The 20,495-nt window shown below is 35.8% G+C and overlaps 1 protein-coding gene across 18 annotated transcripts in view; it reads right to left on the reverse strand.

Annotated features, from left to right (window-relative positions):
- Positions 1–17,267, reverse strand: part of LOC149573041 (uncharacterized) — a 75,559-nt gene extending 58,292 nt beyond the window's left edge. For all 18 annotated transcript variants that reach the window (XR_016360019.1, XR_016360020.1, XR_016360013.1 and 15 more), the window contains exons 1-4: positions 16,901–17,267; positions 14,727–16,820; positions 8,709–8,841; positions 8,504–8,592 (exon numbers count right to left, since the gene is read on the reverse strand). Coding sequence is in view for 6 of the 18 variants with exons in the window: in XM_089814214.1 (XP_089670340.1) it covers positions 8,504–8,592; positions 8,709–8,841; positions 14,727–16,820; positions 16,901–16,948 (2,364 nt within the window). In the remaining 12 variants the exon portion in view is untranslated. The remainder of the gene's footprint in view (positions 1–8,503; positions 8,593–8,708; positions 8,842–14,726; positions 16,821–16,900) is intronic.
- Between the last annotated feature and the right edge of the window lie 3,228 nt (positions 17,268–20,495).

Raw genomic sequence — 20,495 nt, forward strand, 5'->3', positions numbered from 1 at the left:
TGCTTGTTGGCTAGCAAGCACAAGTTTAGATCTTGTTGGAGGTTTCTATTAGAGTGTGGATCTAGACTAGCTAGAGTTTGGATTGGATCTTGAAGGATCTTGCAGGACTATTACTTGTTTTGCATTTGGCCATAACCGAGAAGGCCTTACAGCCCGACACATTGCATGTAATCAATTATTTTTCCATTGTGTGGTTATTTGTTGGGGGCTAGGGCATCTCCATTGGGGATTCTCTTGCCTTGCACTGCATCAAAAACACAGTCCGTCCGACATCATTCTCTCTCTACTACTCTGCTAGTCTTTACAGAAACAAGACTATGTTGACATTAATGACAAACACAGTCATGAATGCAACATGTCAATCATGCCAATAAACTCTCTAATGCTTAGGACACTCCCTGAAAGAAATACCATCAGCATTCATGCTAACAATAGAATCTTTATAGCAAGAAGTTGGAGGTACATATAGTCTTGCCCATGAAGGTACCACCATCTAATGGCATCCATCCTGCTTGGTCTACTATAGCAGTAAGGTGGTGATAATTTCCTGAGATGAAGGCACCAAATTCACTCCTCAAATTCACCCCAATTTCAAGATCTTGGAAGATTTTAGCTAAAGCCTTCTTATACCCATTTGTAACCTCTGCATCCCTAAATGGTGTCACTCTACCTGGGAGGCGAAGTACTTTTGCACTATACTACATGGGGGATAACACAATACAATCGAACATTAACAAAGTTCAAGAGCATAGACATTTGATAAGCACTATAGTACCCGAGGGATAGAGCATATGCAAGGAGGTGCAAAGGTGTGGTCATCTTGTTCCATCAATGATGAGCAATTTCTTCCACCTTGTAAATAAAAGGTGTCCTAAGGATCATTCTCCCCCCTATGTATGACCTGGGATATGAGATATGAATATCATTAATGATTATGTCAATTTAAATTTTAAAATCTAGATATCTCTCAAATAAACAATGGTAGAGGAATGTATAACTTACCATTTTAATATTTTCCAACATGTTGTCCATGTAATCATAAATATCCCCGAGGCATGGCTCATCAGTGTTCGCAAACCGAAGCATTAACATGATTGGATCAATGAATTCTAACACATAATCCACACGACCCCACCAATCATCATCTAGTATCATTGCTTTCACTTTTTGGGCCTTTGTTGTATAGGAAGTCTTCCAAACACCCCATTGAGGGCTAACGATCATCTGTGCCAATGCATCCTTAACCCTCACAAGTTGTCTCAAGACGATTGTGTGAGAGGCAAAGCGGCATTTAGCCACCTTAGAACATGTTAAACTTAAGTTAGTTACACATTTTAAATATGTTAATGTAAACAACACAAAAAGTAATATTATGTAATTCAAATAATCTATAAATTAGATTTTAAATTTACAAATTTGCCTTCAATAATTCCAAGTCCAAGAAATCCTAAAAATTGATTGTGACGTGGTGATTTGTCACAAAAATTTGAATCTCTTGATCCTCATATATTTGTTTCACCTAGTTCGTTTTGGTGCCAATTACTTTCATCAAAAAATTGAGAGAGTGAACAATGCATAGCGTCCAAAAGATATGATCATATATAGACTCTATCAACAACCCCGCATCACTGCATACTTTTGCATTCTTTGTGACCACAAAGACAACATTATCAGCACCCACTGGCTCTATGGCATCAATGAGAATGCAGGAAATAAATTTTGCATCTTTGACTTGCACTTCACAATCAACTACCTTCAAGAACATTGCCCACTTCGGATATAACACAATAACATTGATCAATGGACGATTTTTACAATCTTTCTATTCATCTAAAGTAATTAGACACACTTGTTTGAGCCCAAGAATCTCTTATTGGTTTAAGTTAGGCCTCTACATGTAATAAGGTGGTGCGCACCTTTTCATAACCAGGGCCTTGGTAACTAGAGGGTCTTGCATTTATTGCTTGCACCATCTCCCTCTGAAGGTGATCTAACTAAATTGAATGGAACACCATTTGCAAATAGACAACGTCCAACTTTTTGATCAGCAATATCTCTTAATTCATTTTAAAATGCCCTGTGTAATGGGCCTCTCTTACGAGCGGTGAGTGGAGTTTGTTATAAAGCTTCATGGTTTGAAGATGGTATAGGCAAGAAAGGACGTGTAATAGTGCTTGGTTGATTGGGTGGTGGTGTTGGTTTACTTTTTTTTTTTCTATAATTACTTTGTTTTCCTTTTGCAAGTGCTCTATCTGCATCTTGCTCTTTTGCTGAAGTTTCTATTTATGCTTCTTATCTGCCCCACTGTCCCTACACCTATTAATTCCTTGACCCCTAGGACCCAAAAAATGTAGTCTCACTTGGAATAGGAGTTTCTATAATGTAGATGGTAATAATTACACTTTCATATGTATGCCCCACTCCTAGTTAATTGTGTAATTTTTGTTGTGTGTCTCCATAAAGGAGACCCCTTATCAATTTTGTTTTTTTGTGATCCCTCCCCACCCACTGAGCCTTGACTACTCATTGTATGATTGTTGCAATCTAGAAAAAAAAATGACTAATACGAAAACTTGAAAAAAGCTTATAAGTTTTGAAAACTTGAAATAAATCAATAATCTATGAAAGAACTAAAGAAAATGGTTGAAATGCATGCCTTAATCACTTTTGCAAGGTATTTGCAGCTCCACAATTGATCTCCTTCAAATCCAAGTACTTGACTTCAAACTTGCAACAATGAGAGAGCAAATGTGAGGTGAAAAGTATTTGGATGTTAAATAAGAGGGCAGTTTTATGGCTTGGAGGAAAAAAAATATCAAAAAAATCATTTTTGATAAAGATTGGACCCACTTTATGCACTTTTGGCCCGCTGATTTGCGTGGATCCTCAAGGATCTGCGCAGATCCTCAAAGATCCAGGCAGCATCTGTAATTTACCTCACGGATCTGTCTGGACCTCAGTTACCGGGTACTACTGTTTAGGTCTGGATCCTGGTATTAAAACAATTTTGGTACTGGTTCTTCCATGGGACTTCATGGGTTCTCTGTGGGTCCTTCATAGAAGGACACACAACAAACATGGGCACCCAGAAAGTACCCCAAGGCAGTAGGTTAGTTTAGGTGTGTATTTCTAATTTGTTCATCAGCATGCTCTTTGTATCAGCTTTAGATAGTGTCTTGCAACAGCTTGCTAATATTATTCAAGTTAAAATTGGTCTATGTAATGCCCTTAGTTTATGACAGTAGTGAACAGCAACCTACTTCAATTCATTTTAAGGTTGGGATTGATTTTTTTATATTTGAAGATCTGATTATATTACTGTTGATAGATTTGTATAACCTAGTCAATAGTTATGTTGTTGATCATGTTCGGATTGATGTCAATTTGTAATGCGTATAATCTGAAACTGTATTAGTAACACAATTATTTATTTATAATTTTATTGGACGATATGGAATTATGAGTATCACCTTCTTTTTTGTATTTGTAACTTTGATGTTTGAACATAAATACATACATATATGGACAAACCCGAATCCGCAAGGGGGGAAAAATTGTCATACCCACACACCCAAACCCCATATCTGTACCTGAATCAGCAACTTAGGTCTGGACCCACAAACACGCATAGCCATCCTGACAAATAGGGTAAAATATGGACCCTGCCCAAATTGGGACAAATACACTCATGAATCCAGTAGCGTAGCCATTTTTTCTTTAATCTGCAAATTGCCTTCTGAATTTTGTAAATACTGACATCTTGTCCTTGGAAATGTATTTTGAAGTCTGATTTTCACGAAATTTCCCATACTAAGCAATTTTCACCATTGCTTCCTATGTGATTTCACCCACTAAAAATCCTTTCTCCAAAATTCACACCTCTCCCTTCTACCTCTTATTTTCCATACATAACATTTTCCCTCTTAAACATGGCCTTTTCCTTTTTTCCACTTGGAATTTTCTCTGTACAGTTGGTGATTTCAACCTCAAAAGGCCTTGGATTTCAAATTTTCAAACTTTTCTATGGCTCCAGAGAATGAATTTCACCTCTTGGTTTGCACTCTTCACCTAGGTTGTCAACACTTAACCAATTTTCATCATGAGAGGGCAAATTTTGGTTGTGCTTGTGGATTTTCCCTCAACTTTCCTTGGCAGATTTCACTTGGAAACAGGAGCTTGTATACTTCTTGAGCAGACTTCATGCTCACTTGTGAATTTTGAAGCCCTTAACCGAATTTGCAATGCCCTCTTGACTTGAGTGGATTTGATGATGTATTGAGAATTTTCTTGACATTTGGCAAATTTCAAAGCTCCTTAGTTTGAGCATACTTCAGCTTGGAGAAAGGAACTTCCTTCTTGTGGAGCAGCCTTTTATATGAGTTTGTGGAATTTATCCAAACTAAAACAAATTTTTCATCCTCCTTTTCAGGAGAACTTCACAATGATTTAGAAATTCTTCCATATTGGACAGGGCAGGCTTCATAACAATTTGAGGATTTTACCATGCCTTAGACTCATCTTTTCAAGGTGAACATTATTGTACTTTAATAAATTCTTCACTATATTTTCCTCATTGTATTGGCATCTACCTCCCGAAAAGATTAAAAAAATGTAAGTTAGAAGAGGGTGTGAAATTTACAAATGCAAAGTATGGAATTTTAGTTAAATCTTATTCTAATTTCTCTTTGCATTCCTACATCCAAAATTTATCTTCAATCCTTTAAAATTTGAATTTGGAACTGAAAGTGTGAAAAAGAAAGGATGAAAACATTGAATCTATCCAAATTCTGAGAATTTTCAGATTAAAATTTTGACTTTGGAATGAAAATCCCCTTCAGGTCAACATCAACTTGTTAGAACCTGCCAATCAGATTCGAAAGCCCTTTGAAAATTATCTAGAAATTCTGAAAATCATCTCTAATTTTGAGAAGATTTAGAATTTTGAAATAAAAGACCTCAACAAACATGAAAATTCCAAGCAATGATCTGAAAATTGCCTCTATCCTGAAAGATATCAAAGTTTTGAATGGAAATTCATCAGCAAATATGAAAATTCCAAGAAATGATCATCAATATTCATGAAATTCACTCTGAAAATCGCCCAAAACCTCTAACTTAAATCAAAAAGCATTACTATGTAATGTTTGTGTTTTGTTTTTTATTTCTTTCCTTTCTTGAGCTTGGGTCAATTTCTCTTAGAGAAGCTTATCTTAAAAAAAACCTTGTTTTTTCACTTTTTCATTTGCTTTCTTTTAGAAGCTCTTATGTGGCAACTCTTATCTTGTTTTCTTCTAGAATTCTCTTCAAGTCAACCATTTATGTTTTCTTTTAGAAGCTTCCTTAAGTTGATCTATTTGTGTTTACTTCTAAAACTTTTGTGTGAACAAACTCTAGAATTTCTCTCTTTGGGCAAAGTTTTTACATAAATAACATTTAAGTATAAATTTTATCTTAAGTTATATTTTATATAAACACTGTCAACATGTTTGAGAGTGGTTTCAGATATCTAGGAGTTAAAATGGATACTTTCAATTTGGGATAATTCTAAACAATTTCAAACTTAGCCAAATTTTAGTAATGAACGTGCTCCCTGCCAATGTTCTTTTTCATAGCTTTTCTTGAATTTTCCAAGATAAATTTTGTTACTAGAACAAGGATTTTCTACGAATTTTCAAAATTTTGAATGTTCTTCCTCGCTTTGAGATGCAGAACGTTTCACCACTTCGCATGCTTTTTTATGAAATCCCAGATGAACTTGAAGTTGAAAACAACAATTTCACACTTGGGCAATTTCAAAACTTTTGGCATTCCAAAATGAAAATTTCAAAAAAAAAATTCTAAATTTGGAAAAAAAAAAAAAAAAACGTAAGCTTGCAGACTGGCACCAAAATGCTATAGAAACTTTCAAAAAAACAGCAGAAAAAAGTTACTTTTCCTAAAAGTAGGAGTCGTCAAAATTGACCCCAAGCAATGTCGACCTTCATCCCTTGGGCCTTCACATTTGGTCATGCTTCTCTCTTTACTTTTTTGACATCCTTGAATATGAATTGAACTTCTAAACCTCACACTGGCAACAGACCGAAGTCTGATACTAAAACACTTAAACAAAACCCTAAAAGGCAAAAAACTGGGGTCCCCATTTGCAATGGGAAAATGAGTGATTACATCACAGAACTACCCATATTTCATATATCGAGTGCATTTATGCATATTGTACAATGTAGACACAAGCGCACTGAAGACAGTATCAAAAAAGCTTTGCCAAACCAACAATAACTTCCAAACAGCATCAACTAACTCAGAGCAAATGATTAGAGACCGACATCGAACAGTAAAGAGCAAAATCTTATGATCAACTCAAGTATCAGAAAGTGCTAGAACTTCTGCAAGGTTTGATTTCATTTGCCATCAGATGTGGTCTACAATTATGGCTCCTACAAGTTCAGCATGGAGGAGACAGACAAGAATGGGAGCCACAAGTAGAAAATGAAATTGAAAAGATTCAAAATGGCAATTACTGGAAGACAAAATGCACACCTCTGGAAAAACCTTCAGGAATAGAAGACAATTGACAAAGAAATATAGGAGTAGAATATTGATACTGAATAGTTAGAAACGTATTCATAAAGGTAAAATTAACATTTGTTAATTACATCTATGCTTAGTTCTATTCTTAGCGTTATTTAGAATTATGCATCAATATTTGCATGGAAGGGTGCTGACTTGCTTGCCAAGCCAAAACTAAATAATATTTTAGCATGCAAGCAATTTTCTAGGAGTAAACAATCCATGCCAGCAAAACAAAAGGTGGTACCTATTGAAAAGAAGCTCTGGTATTGTGAAAAAATTTGGCTTTTCGCCATGAACACTGAATTTGGGCAGATAATTTTCTGCAAATTACTGTAAAAATCTGCAAACTGAGGAACTGCTACTATCTGAGTTCAGTACTAAATAGATGTGATAACAAAGTGCCCCATTATGGTGAGTCTCCTCGTTCAAATTCTAACAAAGTGCCCCCATTATGGTGGGGCTCCTAATTTGAATTCCACAGTTAGCCCCACAAACCCAGATTGTGGGAAAGAAGGAAGCACAAAGATACAGTGCACGCCACAGCAGACATGGAAACATTGTAATTGTTCTATACGAAGATTAGTTGTCTCACCCTCGCGGGATGAAAAAGGGGAGACTCTTCAGCAATATTCAAAAAAGGCTAGAACTAGAGGATCTAGTGTTAAAAATCTGGAAAATACTGGAAGAGAAAAAGAAATTCAATATCTAGATTTTTTCTTTTTCTTTATGAAACTGGAAAAATAAAAAAGTTTCACTATTGCTAGAAGATTAGTTATTACATATGGATACTCGAGCCAAATCCAGAATTGAATGAATCGGCTTGGCCAAACAAAGTCTGAACGCTCATATACAAGAACAGTTTTCCACGAGAAGCCTCACTACCACTCATAGTAAAAGCATGCTGCCCAACTGACCACTCAAAAAATGAAATAGACTGCAGAAACAGGGGAAATCAATGGTGCCAATTATTTCTGGCACTGCTTATTTTTGCACTGCTTACTCATCAAGTAAACCACAAGTGAAAATGACCAATGATGTAGAGTTTAGGGCAAAATTTTGATGATCAAAAGTAGAACAAAATTTGTTGAAACAACCACCCGATGACAGAATGGCCTCAATGTAGCTGGAATCACCTGGCTAAACTCATAAAGGATTCTAAACAAACAAAAGTGAAAAAAATAGTGCTCTAGACAAATCAATGTACAAAACCTGATTCCAATTCCAAGATAAACAATATTCAAGCATACATAGGTTTTTGGCCAGTTCAATCAAATTTTAAAGCCTTAAGGACCTATTAAAAATTAGTCTCCCCATCATGAATTGCTCGCTTTATGAAGGTGTGATGATAACTTTTTAATATCCTTCAAAAGATTCTCCTAAATACACAGCATATAATCATATTGACCAAAAAATGGAACAACACTTGCAGTTCCCCAAAATAGTGATCTGGTCCATTAACCCTAAAAGTGGAGTACTCATTTTCATAAAATTAGAACCAGAACTTAGCAGTCTTATCATGGTCCCCCGCAATATAACATCTGGTTGGTTGGTTGGTAAATGTGAAATTATATGTAACACTAGTAGTCTGGTGATTATCTCTTTCAATGCATATAAAGAGATAAATCAAATATTCAAAAGCAAATTGCAAGCAGTATAAGGTGTAAGAGCATCTTTTTTCATACAGACGTGATATAATCAACTTTTCATGGAGCCACTTCAGATCTACAGATGGAAGAGATTGAGTTTTCAAAGAGAACTTAGCTGATCATATTATGGCTGGATTAGATGCCAACAAAAAAGGTTTCAATTATTTAAATTAGGAGATAAACCTGATAGAGCAGGAGGGCAGTAAGGAAGCTGATATCTTATGTCTTTTCATTAAAAAATTTGTTGTTTTATGAAGTAACACAAGATGAAAGAAGGCTATGCCTACCTCTGAACATTTATTACTACAAAACCAATTGCCTTCAGGACAAGAGTTTAATTTTGGCATTCCTCTCTCATATAAGCACCCCACGTGATCTGCAATGTAATTTCATACTCTACATTCAGAATGATTTAAATGAAATGCATAAGGACAAGAGGAAATAAAATTAGTTAGAGATCACAAGATATTAAGATTATATGCATCATCTTACACTGACACTCGCACTGATCACAAAAGAGAACTGTCAACTCTGTAAATAACTCGGGATTGCCATTAAATTCACTGCTACCACATATTGCACAGCGACAAGTCGGACAGTACCATTTTTCTTGTTTAGGAACATTCTGCAGCCAAGAATAATTTTCAATAAGTATTTCAAGATTCACCATAACACAACACCAAAAAAAAAATTGAGAGATTTTTCCAGCCAACTTCTATTTCTTCAATATCAAAAGCGATATAACTTTGTCAAAATAGTCAGATTATTTAGGTTCAGCTTTCCACTATAATGGGCACAAAACAGGTATATGACAGTTTCGATTGTATCTTCAAACCCGGACTAAGCTAAAATGACAAAACTGATCAGACACAATTAACAAATACAACTTTCAGTGGTAGACAGTTACACTGAACATATCCAAAATAAAATAAGGAACATTCTACCTTCACAAACTCCCCGAAAAAGTAGCTCAAGTAAATTATGGTGGCTAGAGCTTCAAGGAGGAATGCTAACTACTTATATAATTTCACCACCAGCGCTCCCCTCTCCAAATATTTTGCTAACACACACATTCTCAATTGGTTTGGACGTGAACCTTACAATTTTTGCATCGAGTTGTATGGTACATGAGATTCTATAAGCAGTGGCTTTCTCCCATCCTTTTATATAGTTTTTACTCAGTTACCAGGTTCTGCTGTTTAGGCCTGGGTCCTGGTATTGGTACAGTTTTGGTACTGGTTCTTCCTGGGTACTTCATGGGTTCTTTGTGGGTCCTTCTGTGAAAGGACCTAGAGTGAACCTGGGCACCCAAGATGTACTCCAGGGCGGTAGGTCAGTTTATGTATGTATTTCTGATTTGTTCATTAGCATGTTCTTTCTATCAGCTTTAAATACTCTCTTGCAACAGCTTGGTAATATTATTCAATCTAAAATTGTTTTTATGTAATGCCCTTAGTTTATGACAGTAGTGAACAGCAATCTACTTCGATTCATTTGAAGGTCAGGGTTTGACTTTATTTTATTTGTAGATCTAAGGACATGACTGTTGATAGATTTGTAAAAGCCAGCCAATAGTTATGTTTGTTGATCATATTCAGATTGATGTCAATTGCTAATGCATTTAATTTGAAACTATATCAGTAATACAATTAATTTATTTATAACTTTGTTGGCCATTATTGATTTATGAGTACCACTTTTCTTTTACATTTGTAACTTCGATGTTTTAACATATTGCATGCATACATATACAGACGAACCCGAACCCACAAGGGAGAAAAAATTGCTGTACCCACATACCCGAACCCCATACCCGTACCCGAACCAGAACCCGTATCGGCAACTTAGAGTTTTTAATTATTTAAACCATATTCACCCACAGTTTTCTAACAAAATTTTCATGTCTGGATCTGAGAACTAGCAGAAGTTGAGTCTACATTCTGCTGATATTTTATTTTAAGACAGCTTGAGCATGCATTGCCTGAGGTATAATCTAAGCTGAAACACAATGAAATAATACCATTTAGATTGCATCTAGAGTAGAAAGAAATTAGCACAAGCATTGTTAATTTCAATTTGTTGATTTCCATACTATTTACTAGTTCTATTAAACTAAAAAGCTTTATTTTTTAACTTAAAAATGGGATTTGCTTGTGTAATTAAATATTGTATTTTTCCATTCCAAAGGGGTACAAATAATCATAAGAAATACAATAGTCCTATTATTTAAATGTTCAAAAGTACAGATAATTTCAGATAGATAATTGCCAAGAGCTGAGCCATTGGGTGTCCCCGGGCTGTATGAATTAAAACTGATATTTCAATCATTTAGATTCCTCTTGATTCTCATCTTGAAATGCACTTGTGAAAGAAAAATATAGGCAGTTACAAATCTAGAAATCATCATATTATGTTAATGAATGCCACTTCTCAATATTTGTATACAGTAGCAGCAAGTTTCAGAGTGAAGAGATTGGTAACTCTGAACTGACTGTGGGAAGTTGTAAGCAACAGATTCAAACGCACGACTTGGAGTTAATATTGCAACTACGATGATGTGAAATGGTAAGATAGTAATCGTTTTAATTTCATATGAAGATAGCATGCTAGTTAACCGTTATTATGATATTTTAATGTTATCTTGGAAAATTGGTTATTCATCGTGAATTCATGGAAAGTGAAATGGTGGTTAGCCATTATGATGGTTTATGAATAATAACTGTTATGGTAATTATGGTTATATTGAGGAATATGATATTATCATGGAGAATTTCTTCCCTGCAAGAGGATGTTGAAGGGGGGAAGCATTGCCAGAAAGGAGTTGGGCATGGGGGGCACCACCTACCATTGAGCAAATAGGTGGGAGTCCTAAACCACCATGACCAAGGATGAAACAGCTAGACAAGCAAGAAGAACAAAGGATGACCACGAGCTAACCAGTTAAATTAAAAACATTATAAAACTTAAATAAGAAATATTACCTTCATTATGTGATGATCTCTATGTATCTTGCAAAGTTATCATGTCTTAGTATAGTAATATCATGTCTATACTCATATATATATATACAAATTTCTCAGGCAAGCATGAATATATAAGAACAACATTAATATACTAAGACATCGGTCAGGCGTGTGTTGCCACCTTTATTCTTATATATTTTCTTGACCTTGACCTTGATCATTATGTATTTAGTTTTGGGCGGCCACCTATTTTGCCATGACCCTTATAGGCATCGGGTCTTGTGTTAATCATTTTTCATAACGAAGTGGAGACCACACAATATCTTTTGCCACCTCAATCTTTATTCATAACCGAGCACTCGGGTGACTTCTTGGCTTGCTCTCGGCAAATGTTTCTTTTATATATCACCTCCATTTCTTCTCAGGTGTTCCTGGCTTTTGCTATTGCTTACGTAGAGCTCTCTCTATCTCATGTTAAATGTTGTTCAGTCTGCAGCCAGTACAGCTATATTGTTAGAGGCCTTTTACAATTTCCAAGATGAGAGTGAACCCAAGGTATTGTGCAGTGAACGATAGCGGTGACATACTCCTTCACTGACTTCATCTCTATTCAGCATTTTTGTATCTGCCGTATCAGATCATTTCCTGTAATCATATGTAATTTGATCATACTTATTTCATGTTTCCTGAAATTACCGATTTGTTCTAGAATTGAAATTACCGATTTGTTCTAGAATCGGCCTTGGTTGCAATACTAAAAGTCATGATCGAATGGATAGATAGATGGATCCTCTTTCTTTGTAATCAATCAGAAGTGTATATATGTCAATACCGTAGTATTGTGCATGTGATATGCTTGAAACTTAATTGCACTTATGTTTCCTCAGTCACGAGCTGAACTATATAGGGATATGTTTTGTATATCCTTGAGATGGATGAGCTGCTCTAATTTGTAGAGGACAATATCCAAATTTAAGACTTAAACTTCATGTGATGCCATAGGCCCGAATTGGAAAGATGATGGCAAATGTATAAGCACCCTAGTGATTTAAAACAGTACCGTTATCAAGAAATGAAACTCCCAATTCATCCATGAGGACCAGCTTGGTCGAGATGAAGGGAGAGTGAGTGGGAAGAATCCTACAATGAAAAAGAATAAGTAATCAGTAAAACATTCTAATACAATAAAATGATAGCTCATGGAAATTCTTGTAAGGATTCTTGTTGTCAAGTCGAGCGACGGTTTGTTACTCTGGCACCAGGTTGCTAAGTGATTGGACAGTAGTGTCCCAAGCCAAGTCCCAAGGTAGGGAGGGTCTTTCTCGATAGAAATTGTGTGGGGATACTTAAGGGTCCGCGGTTGGGAGGTTAAGCCCTTGGCAATGCTTCTCCTCTCCACTAGATGCCAAGGCTTGCACAAGACAGAGATACGATCTATATTCAAATATCTTCCGGCAATGGGTATTTTATTTTTATGATATTGTAAATTCAGATTGAAGATATGTTAGATGGTTAATATCGATCAGAGGCTTGCACAAGACAGAGATACGATCTATATTCAAATATCTTCCGGCAATGGGTATTTTATTTTTATGATATTGTAAATTCAGATTGAAGATATGTTAGATGGTTAATATCGAGCAATCAATTATTTCCTTCAATGCTTAGAAATCAGTTGACTTTTCAATTGAACCTAAAATGTAACTGCATGCATGAGATAGGCTTACTTGATGATGGTTATAACTGTCCTTCCTTGATGCAAATATAAATATGAAAGTGTTTTTTATTTACAATTAATGATCATAATTTGAAATGGGAAAAAGAGGGTTGCTATTGTGGTTTTGTTGCCCTAATGGTATTGGTCATTATGATACAGTGGTTTAACTATTTGTGCCCTAAGTGGTATATTTGGACTAATTGAGTTTTACAGATGCTGCCCTAAGCAGATTCCGGTTTTAGAATTTAGGGTATGCAAAATTTAAATCCTCTATCTAGATTTATTGATGATGTCTTCAATTGTTAGCTATGATATTTTGGTTAAACTGATTATAACTGCTAATCTCTCTCGTATGAACATAACTGTTATAACTATTACGAAGTAATTGGAAAATATTTGCTTGTTATTAACAAAGACCAAGAGGTCTATTTATACAAAAGAATAAAGTAATGTTTCCTTAGGAAATGATCGTAAAGAATAGAAAAATATTCTATTCTAGCTAAAAGAAAGCTGAAGAAAGCTAACAGATAACTACAGCTAACTAAATATTAGAAACATTCTAATATTTACAGAAGATTACAATAGATAACCATTAGATACTAAACAGAGATAATAGAAACTATCTATTATCGTAATAATAACTGCCTTCTCAAGAATGTGAAATAGCATCAGTATTTCATTGATTTGTTAGTTATTAGCTAAGGCCTAGAAAAAGGAGTTGTTACAGTTTAGTTGATATTATTTATCTAAGCATGCTTGACAGAGTTGATTCATTACCAAGACACGTCAAGCAATGAAAAGCAGCCCAAACCAGCTATTAATGTATTAGCATAGCTTCGCTAACTAGAAGCAGCCTCCAAATTAATGCATTTTATATGGAAAGAATTTCGGCAATGACCACACAGAATCAAATGTCCACCAACATGACATTACTATTTATCTAAGAGTATTTGACAAAGTTGATTCAAAACCTAGACACCCTATGCAATGTAAAGCAGCCCAAACCAGTTATTAATGTATCAGTAGAATTGCTAACTAGAAGCAGTTTGTAATTCAATGGTCGTATAAGCGATAAATAGTAGCATTCACATATCTAACAAGAGAAGATTAACAGTAGCTAAGGCCTAGAAAAAGGAGTTGTTACAGTTTAGTTGATATTATTTATCTAAGCATGCTTGACAGAGTTGATTCACTACCAAGACACGTCAAGCAATGAAAAGCAGCCCAAACCAGCTATTAATGTATTAGCATAGCTTCGCTAACTAGAAGCAGCCTCCAAATTAATGCATTTTATATGGAAAGAATTTCGGCAATGACCACACAGAATCAAATGTCCACCAACATGACATTACTATTTATCTAAGAGTATTTGACAAAGTTGATTCAAAACCTAGACACCCTATGCAATGTAAAGCAGCCCAAACCAGTTATTAATGTATCAGTAGAATTGCTAACTAGAAGCAGTTTGTAATTCAATGGTCGTATAAGCGATAAATAGTAGCATTCACATATCTAACAAGAGAAGATTAACAGAAATTACAGAAGATGTACCTCCAAATTAATGCATTTTATATCGAAAGAAATTGGGCAATGATCACACAGAATCAAATGTCCACCACCATGACCTTATTATTTTTCTAAGGATGCTTGACAAAGTTGGTTCAAAACCTAGTCACGCCAAAGCAATGAAAAGCAGCCCAAGCCAGCTATTAATGTATGCATACAATTGCGAACTAGAAGCAGTTTGTAATATAATGGTGGTTTAAGCGATAAATAGTAGCATTCATGTATCCAACAAAAGAATATTAACAGAAATTACAGAAGACTTACCTCCAAATTAATGCATTCTATATGGAAAGAATTTGGGCAATGATCACACAGAATCAAATGTCCACCAACATGACAGATCATGCATTCATCATGATTTTTTTTCCTTCCCCTTAACTGGGCTCTGCGACCCTTTGTCCTGCAACCATTTGACCTGTTATCATTGTCCAAGAGCTGCATCTGGCATTGTAGTAAAGTCCTGCCATCTTCTAAAATAATATTGGCAGAAGGTCGGTGGCGTTTGCTGCCTGCATGGGCTTCGAAATCTGTTAGAGAATATACTTTTGTACAACATGCACACAGAATCCCCTCATAGGTTACCCAGCCCTCTTTCTGTGAATTTAAATAATGTACTTTCTGCTTTTCTGCCACCACCTGATTTTCTATCATCCAGGATAGAACGGAACTGGCATTACGCTTATCCTTGCCTGAAGAAGAATCTTTTGATTCTCCAGGGGCAGAAAGAAGTACCTGCATTCGGAAACCGTTGGTTGATTTGCGCTTTCTTTTCACTCCCAATGAATCTTCAGAACCGAGTTTCTGTTTTTTTCTGCTGGACACTAAGGAACCTTGGACGGCATTTCTTAGGCGTGTTCCTTTTGTACTTATGTTTCTTGCTATGGGTTGATCAAGATGTTCGGGTAGAAGATCGCATGCCTGTGTCCTGTGAGACGGTCCTGGGACGGTTAACATGTCACTGGTACCGCTGCTCTTATTCTTGACATCGTCATAAAGTCTCTTAACCCTATTAACAGATTGTTTTAGTCTTTTATTGATTTTGGATGCATCTTCGGCAGTCCTGTGATCGTCGGAATCGTGTATCACTACTTCTGGAGAACTACACATTCTCTGTAGCCGCTTTGACTCAACGGTCGAAGATACCATGCTTCTTGTCGCCCTTGACCCAGATTTCCGTATGGTATGCGATGCAGAGGCACCTCGCAATGAGTTCGCTGATTCTTCAGCCTTTACATCATTATTTCTAACTACAAGTCCCTGGGCCTTCTGCTCTTTCTTCCAACCTACAAAAGCTCGGTAGAGCGAATAGTAAGCGCGACCCGAGGGTGAAACATAGCACAAATCGCATATTTGCTTTCCGGGGCGAGGTTTGAAACTAAACCTCCATCCTAGGGCAAGAAGGTGCATTTTAACTAGATTGCGTGCCTGTTTATTTGAATTTCTGTCCAAAGTAAGATTAGAATCGAGAGATGTAGGCTGGCAATATTGGGTTATCTCAGTGCCAATAGTAGCATCCATTTGATCTTTTAAGCTCGCATCATTCCCCAGTGCATTGCAGAGTAATACATCAAAGTGATCCTCCGAATCTGTCCTTACAGCTAATGCCTTGTCTGAGCTCTCCGCTTCCACCTCCATGCATGAAGTTGGGGAAGTGTACCGATGTGAATAAACATAAGCTAATTTCATAGGTATAGAGGAAGAGGAATTCACAAATGGCAGCGTCTGCTTCTCAGGATGGGCGACAAGATGCCGAACGACCTGGTTCAAATGTGGGAGCCACTTACACTGGTTCCCCGCAGCTGCAGTCCATTGCCCCAAATTAAGAATGAAAGTAGACCTCTGTCGCAAATGGTACCAAAGTACGCCGAGAGGCAACGCTGGACGCTCCAAGTCCTGTTGCATGGTAGCCAAAATCCAATGCCCTCGCACAGTCCACGTTCCCTCTTTTTCGTCCCAGTCCTGCGTAACTCTCAATTCACTTGTGTGAAACGTGAGGGCATCGCCTTCGTCTGGAAATAGCACTGACCTGTGTTGAGAGAGTTGCAAATCATCCAAGAGAACACCCTCCCACCACCCATCGCGGTAGAAAGCGTCGACGCAAAGACCATGCGACCATCTCTGCTCCTCGGCGGGTGGGGGCGGGGGCCTAATCCTATTCCTGTAGCTCGTACTCCTCCTTCCTCTTCTGCTGGCCAAACCTTCGGCGCCTTCCGTGACTTGAACACGTTCTACGTACTTGTCCTTCCGCTTTTCGTCCGTCACAAAATCCCTGTACTCCACACTTCGGCACAGATGCTCCGCTTTAATCACAACTGCAGCATGCCATGATCCTCGCAGCCCCTCCTCCAACGGACGGACCTGCATTCACATGTAGGGCTTCAAACAATTGAATTCCACTTCCACGAACAACTGAATTGAAACAAGATTAATTCACTTACCTCCACATTCTCTCCTACAAGCAGTTTCTGACCCTTGGAAGGCGCCATTCCTCATGCGCAACGTAAATTGAATAAAGCTGCACCGGCGCCTGTTTATACTTGAACAAACCCTAGTTGTCTTTGAGAATTTTACAGGCTACCTTGTGGGGGCGCATGCTTCAAAGCATCGAGCCCACAATTACATGCATGGCAGTGCCATTGGCCCTCCAACAAAAGGCCACCCAAATTTAGCTCTCTTCTTGAACTCCAGTCTTCAGTAGACTCGGTTCAATTTAATGGCTACGCAGCGAAAATAGGAGCTCCTCTCGACTTGACTCTCAATTATTTTCCTTTCCTTCGCTATTGCTTGGTGAAGATGGGTCCCTCTGGTGAAATGAGGAGAGCAACCCCAGCCTTGCAATCAACGTCTACTTCAATTTCCCCGCTTGAGCTAATAAATATAAATATTACACTATTTACCACCCCCTGCTTTCGCATTTCACCGCCACACCCTAAACTACGTGTTTTCATATTTATTATTATTATTATTATTATATTATATTTATTCCGCCATCTTCAAATTTTCCGACTGCCTAGGTTATGTTTTTTAAATAGATATTTGAAAATTCCTTTGTTGCATTGCAAACACAAAGGTGAAGCGATGCGTGTTAAGGAATAGGTCAGTAAGGCTAGCAATGAATAGCGAGGGTTCTTTTTGGTCTTCTACATTTAGTATAAGGATATGCTTTGTAAGGTATAGATGGAGAGAATGGAGGATTAAGATATTGTAAAAATATTTTTTTAACTTTTCAAATATGGGCAAAGAAATATTTATTACATTTATTGATGGATAGTAGAAATCTTAGTAGTAATTAATTAAGGTATTATAGAGAATGGAGAGATAAGTTTGCAATGAACAAGTAAGAATTGTAACTATTATTTCTTAAGGATCAATGTAGGTAGGTTGTTTCGAGTTGGTTTGGACGGATTTCATGTATATAATCAGATAAAATATGAGGAATGTAGAATCCAAGGTCATTAATTTTTAATGTTATCAATTATGAAGTGGAACTATCATTAATGATGTTATTGGGGTGTTAGACAAACAATATATTTGCATGTATCTTATTGATTTTTTAAGCCAATAGACTTATATGTGGGAGCTTTGCTCCCAGTTTTTGTAAATTTCTGCCGGTAAATTATTAGCCTTGTCGACTAATTTTCCAACTAAACATTTATATTCCTATTGACCAATTCTGCAAGCGAACATTTCTATTCTTACATTTATTTCTTGTAATCTTCCCTCCTCCGTGGGGTTAGCTTGTTTTTCTTTGATTTTTTAGCTTGCTATTGTGTTATTAAATTGTCGCTAGTGTTTGGACTTTCTATTTGTTTATTTCCCCATTTTGAAACAAACTCCTACAACGTTGGTAATGGATATGGTCTAAAAGGTTCAAGTGCCTTTGAAAATTGTCCTGTGCATTCCTTGGTCTTCGGGTTGAGTTTTTCTCGATGAATACTGTCATAGATTTTGGATTTCAATTTTTTATTTTTTTTAAGGAGAGAGTGATAGATTGATATCCCTTATCTTGAATGTTCCCAATATTCAAAAATTTAGGCCCTACCCAGTTTTTAAACACACACCATTTTTTTAGTGTTTTTTTGCTTGTATTATCACCTAATTCTCCTTGCCTGCAGCTAAACCATTCTAACTCACAAAGATTTTGATTGCCTAGTTCAAAGGTTTTTTTGCAGTTTGATTCAATTGAATACTAGCCAATGAGCATTATATGTACCTTGTCTCATAACTTGTAGTGATTGTTGTCTAAAGTTTAGCATTAATAGAGGATAAGGCAAATATGTTTTGTATCTTTCTCTGCTAGGAAATTAATTGTGAATCAAGAATGAAAATAACATTTGGGCTTATTTGTAACTACTGATCCAATTGAAATATGTATATCCAGTTAGCATACACTTAACAGATTGTTGATATAGAATGACAAATATGATATCATGTTTGATAACTTATGTAGTATTACGAGCACAATTAATCTATTAGTCACTAGTATTACTTTAATGAAGGATATATTTTTTACCTCTTGGAAATTTTAAATGGCTTACTAAAATTGAATAGGAACGCTTTTTACTTACCTTGCATATAGGACTTTCTAATTAATGACTTGTAATGTGTAAACTATACATGCAATATAATTGCACAATGTTTTCAAATACACATAACAATGCCCTAGTTAGCAGATTCAAATAAATAAAACTGAGGCTTCACAAGTGCAAACTAGAATATAGAAAAGAAAAAAAATTTAGTCACATATTTAAGTTAAAATTCATGGAAAGATGTTAGCCTACAATAAACCTTATTTTCAACCTTTCTTCTATAGTTCAATACTTTAAAATGTATGAATCAACATAAACATAAAGAGAGCAATACACTAAACATATCATATCTATCAGCTTCCTGTTGCACGTACAAAAATGTGCAACTACTAGTAATTAAGATTTTATTAATTTAAGCTATACTACCCTTAAGAATGTGAACTTCCTAAAATCCATTATAACACATTCCTCAAAATAATTTCCAAACTAAATAGTTAAACAAATTCATAGCTATTCATTATCATATGAAAAATACATGTTGAAAAAATATCACTAAAGGCAGAAGTTGCATTAGCAAAGAAGTGTCTTACAACACTTCACTTGCAAGCAAAAGATGGTGTGATTTGACAAAAAACAAGAAATATTGTCAATATATACTCTAGGTGGGGGTGTTTGCCTCTTGCAAATATAATGAGAATCTAAACAAGCCTTTGAGAGAAAACCAAAATAAGAAAAAGGGAGATGAGGCAAAACAAAAATGTAATTAAGTATATACAAGGTAAAGACTCAACAAAGGGATCTTTAAGATTAAATAATAGTGTATAATCAATGGTGTGGAAGTATGAATGAATCTTAAATTGTATAGTTGTCAGTAGTTATAATCTCTATTTACAGGTCAAATTCTATAGTTGCCTATAAGTCAAATATCCGTGGAACAAGGTTGTGATGTAAGTTTGTAACATGTAATTTACAGGTTTCAATTGGATACATAGAAGTACAAGGATAACTTATCACCTAAATATACAAGTTTGAGTTATCCAACCAATAATCATTATGTTGGAGAGGTCACTTTGGGTTGATGAGTATGATAGTGACTATCACACTTGTTTTTAGTAAAAGATGAACCATATTTTTCATTGATGATTTTAGATTTGAATAAATGTTGATTTAAGAATCTCTCTGTTGTGAAAATAATACCTTATAAATGCATGATTTTAGTTGAAGCTAGTTAACTCCCACTGTCATTCAAGCATATTTTGGAGATGCTCACCCTACATTTCAATCTTATGACATGCATTATGAAGTTGAAGAATTTTTATTTTTTTTAAAAGTCAAATACATTAAAAATAAATATTATAATATTATAATTAGTTTAATTATGATTGTGAAATATACATTATTTTGGAAAAGTTAATTTGGATAATTTGAATTGCTATAAATAGGTCATTTGAAAATACTAATGTTCATTGAAATGAGAGGGAAAAAAATAGTTATTCAAAAATTC

Source organism: Cupressus sempervirens, chromosome 2, assembly GCF_028749045.1.
Source record: "Cupressus sempervirens isolate cs-2001-9-10 chromosome 2, ASM2874904v1, whole genome shotgun sequence".
In the NCBI taxonomy this organism is placed as follows: Eukaryota; Viridiplantae; Streptophyta; class Pinopsida; order Cupressales; family Cupressaceae; genus Cupressus; species Cupressus sempervirens.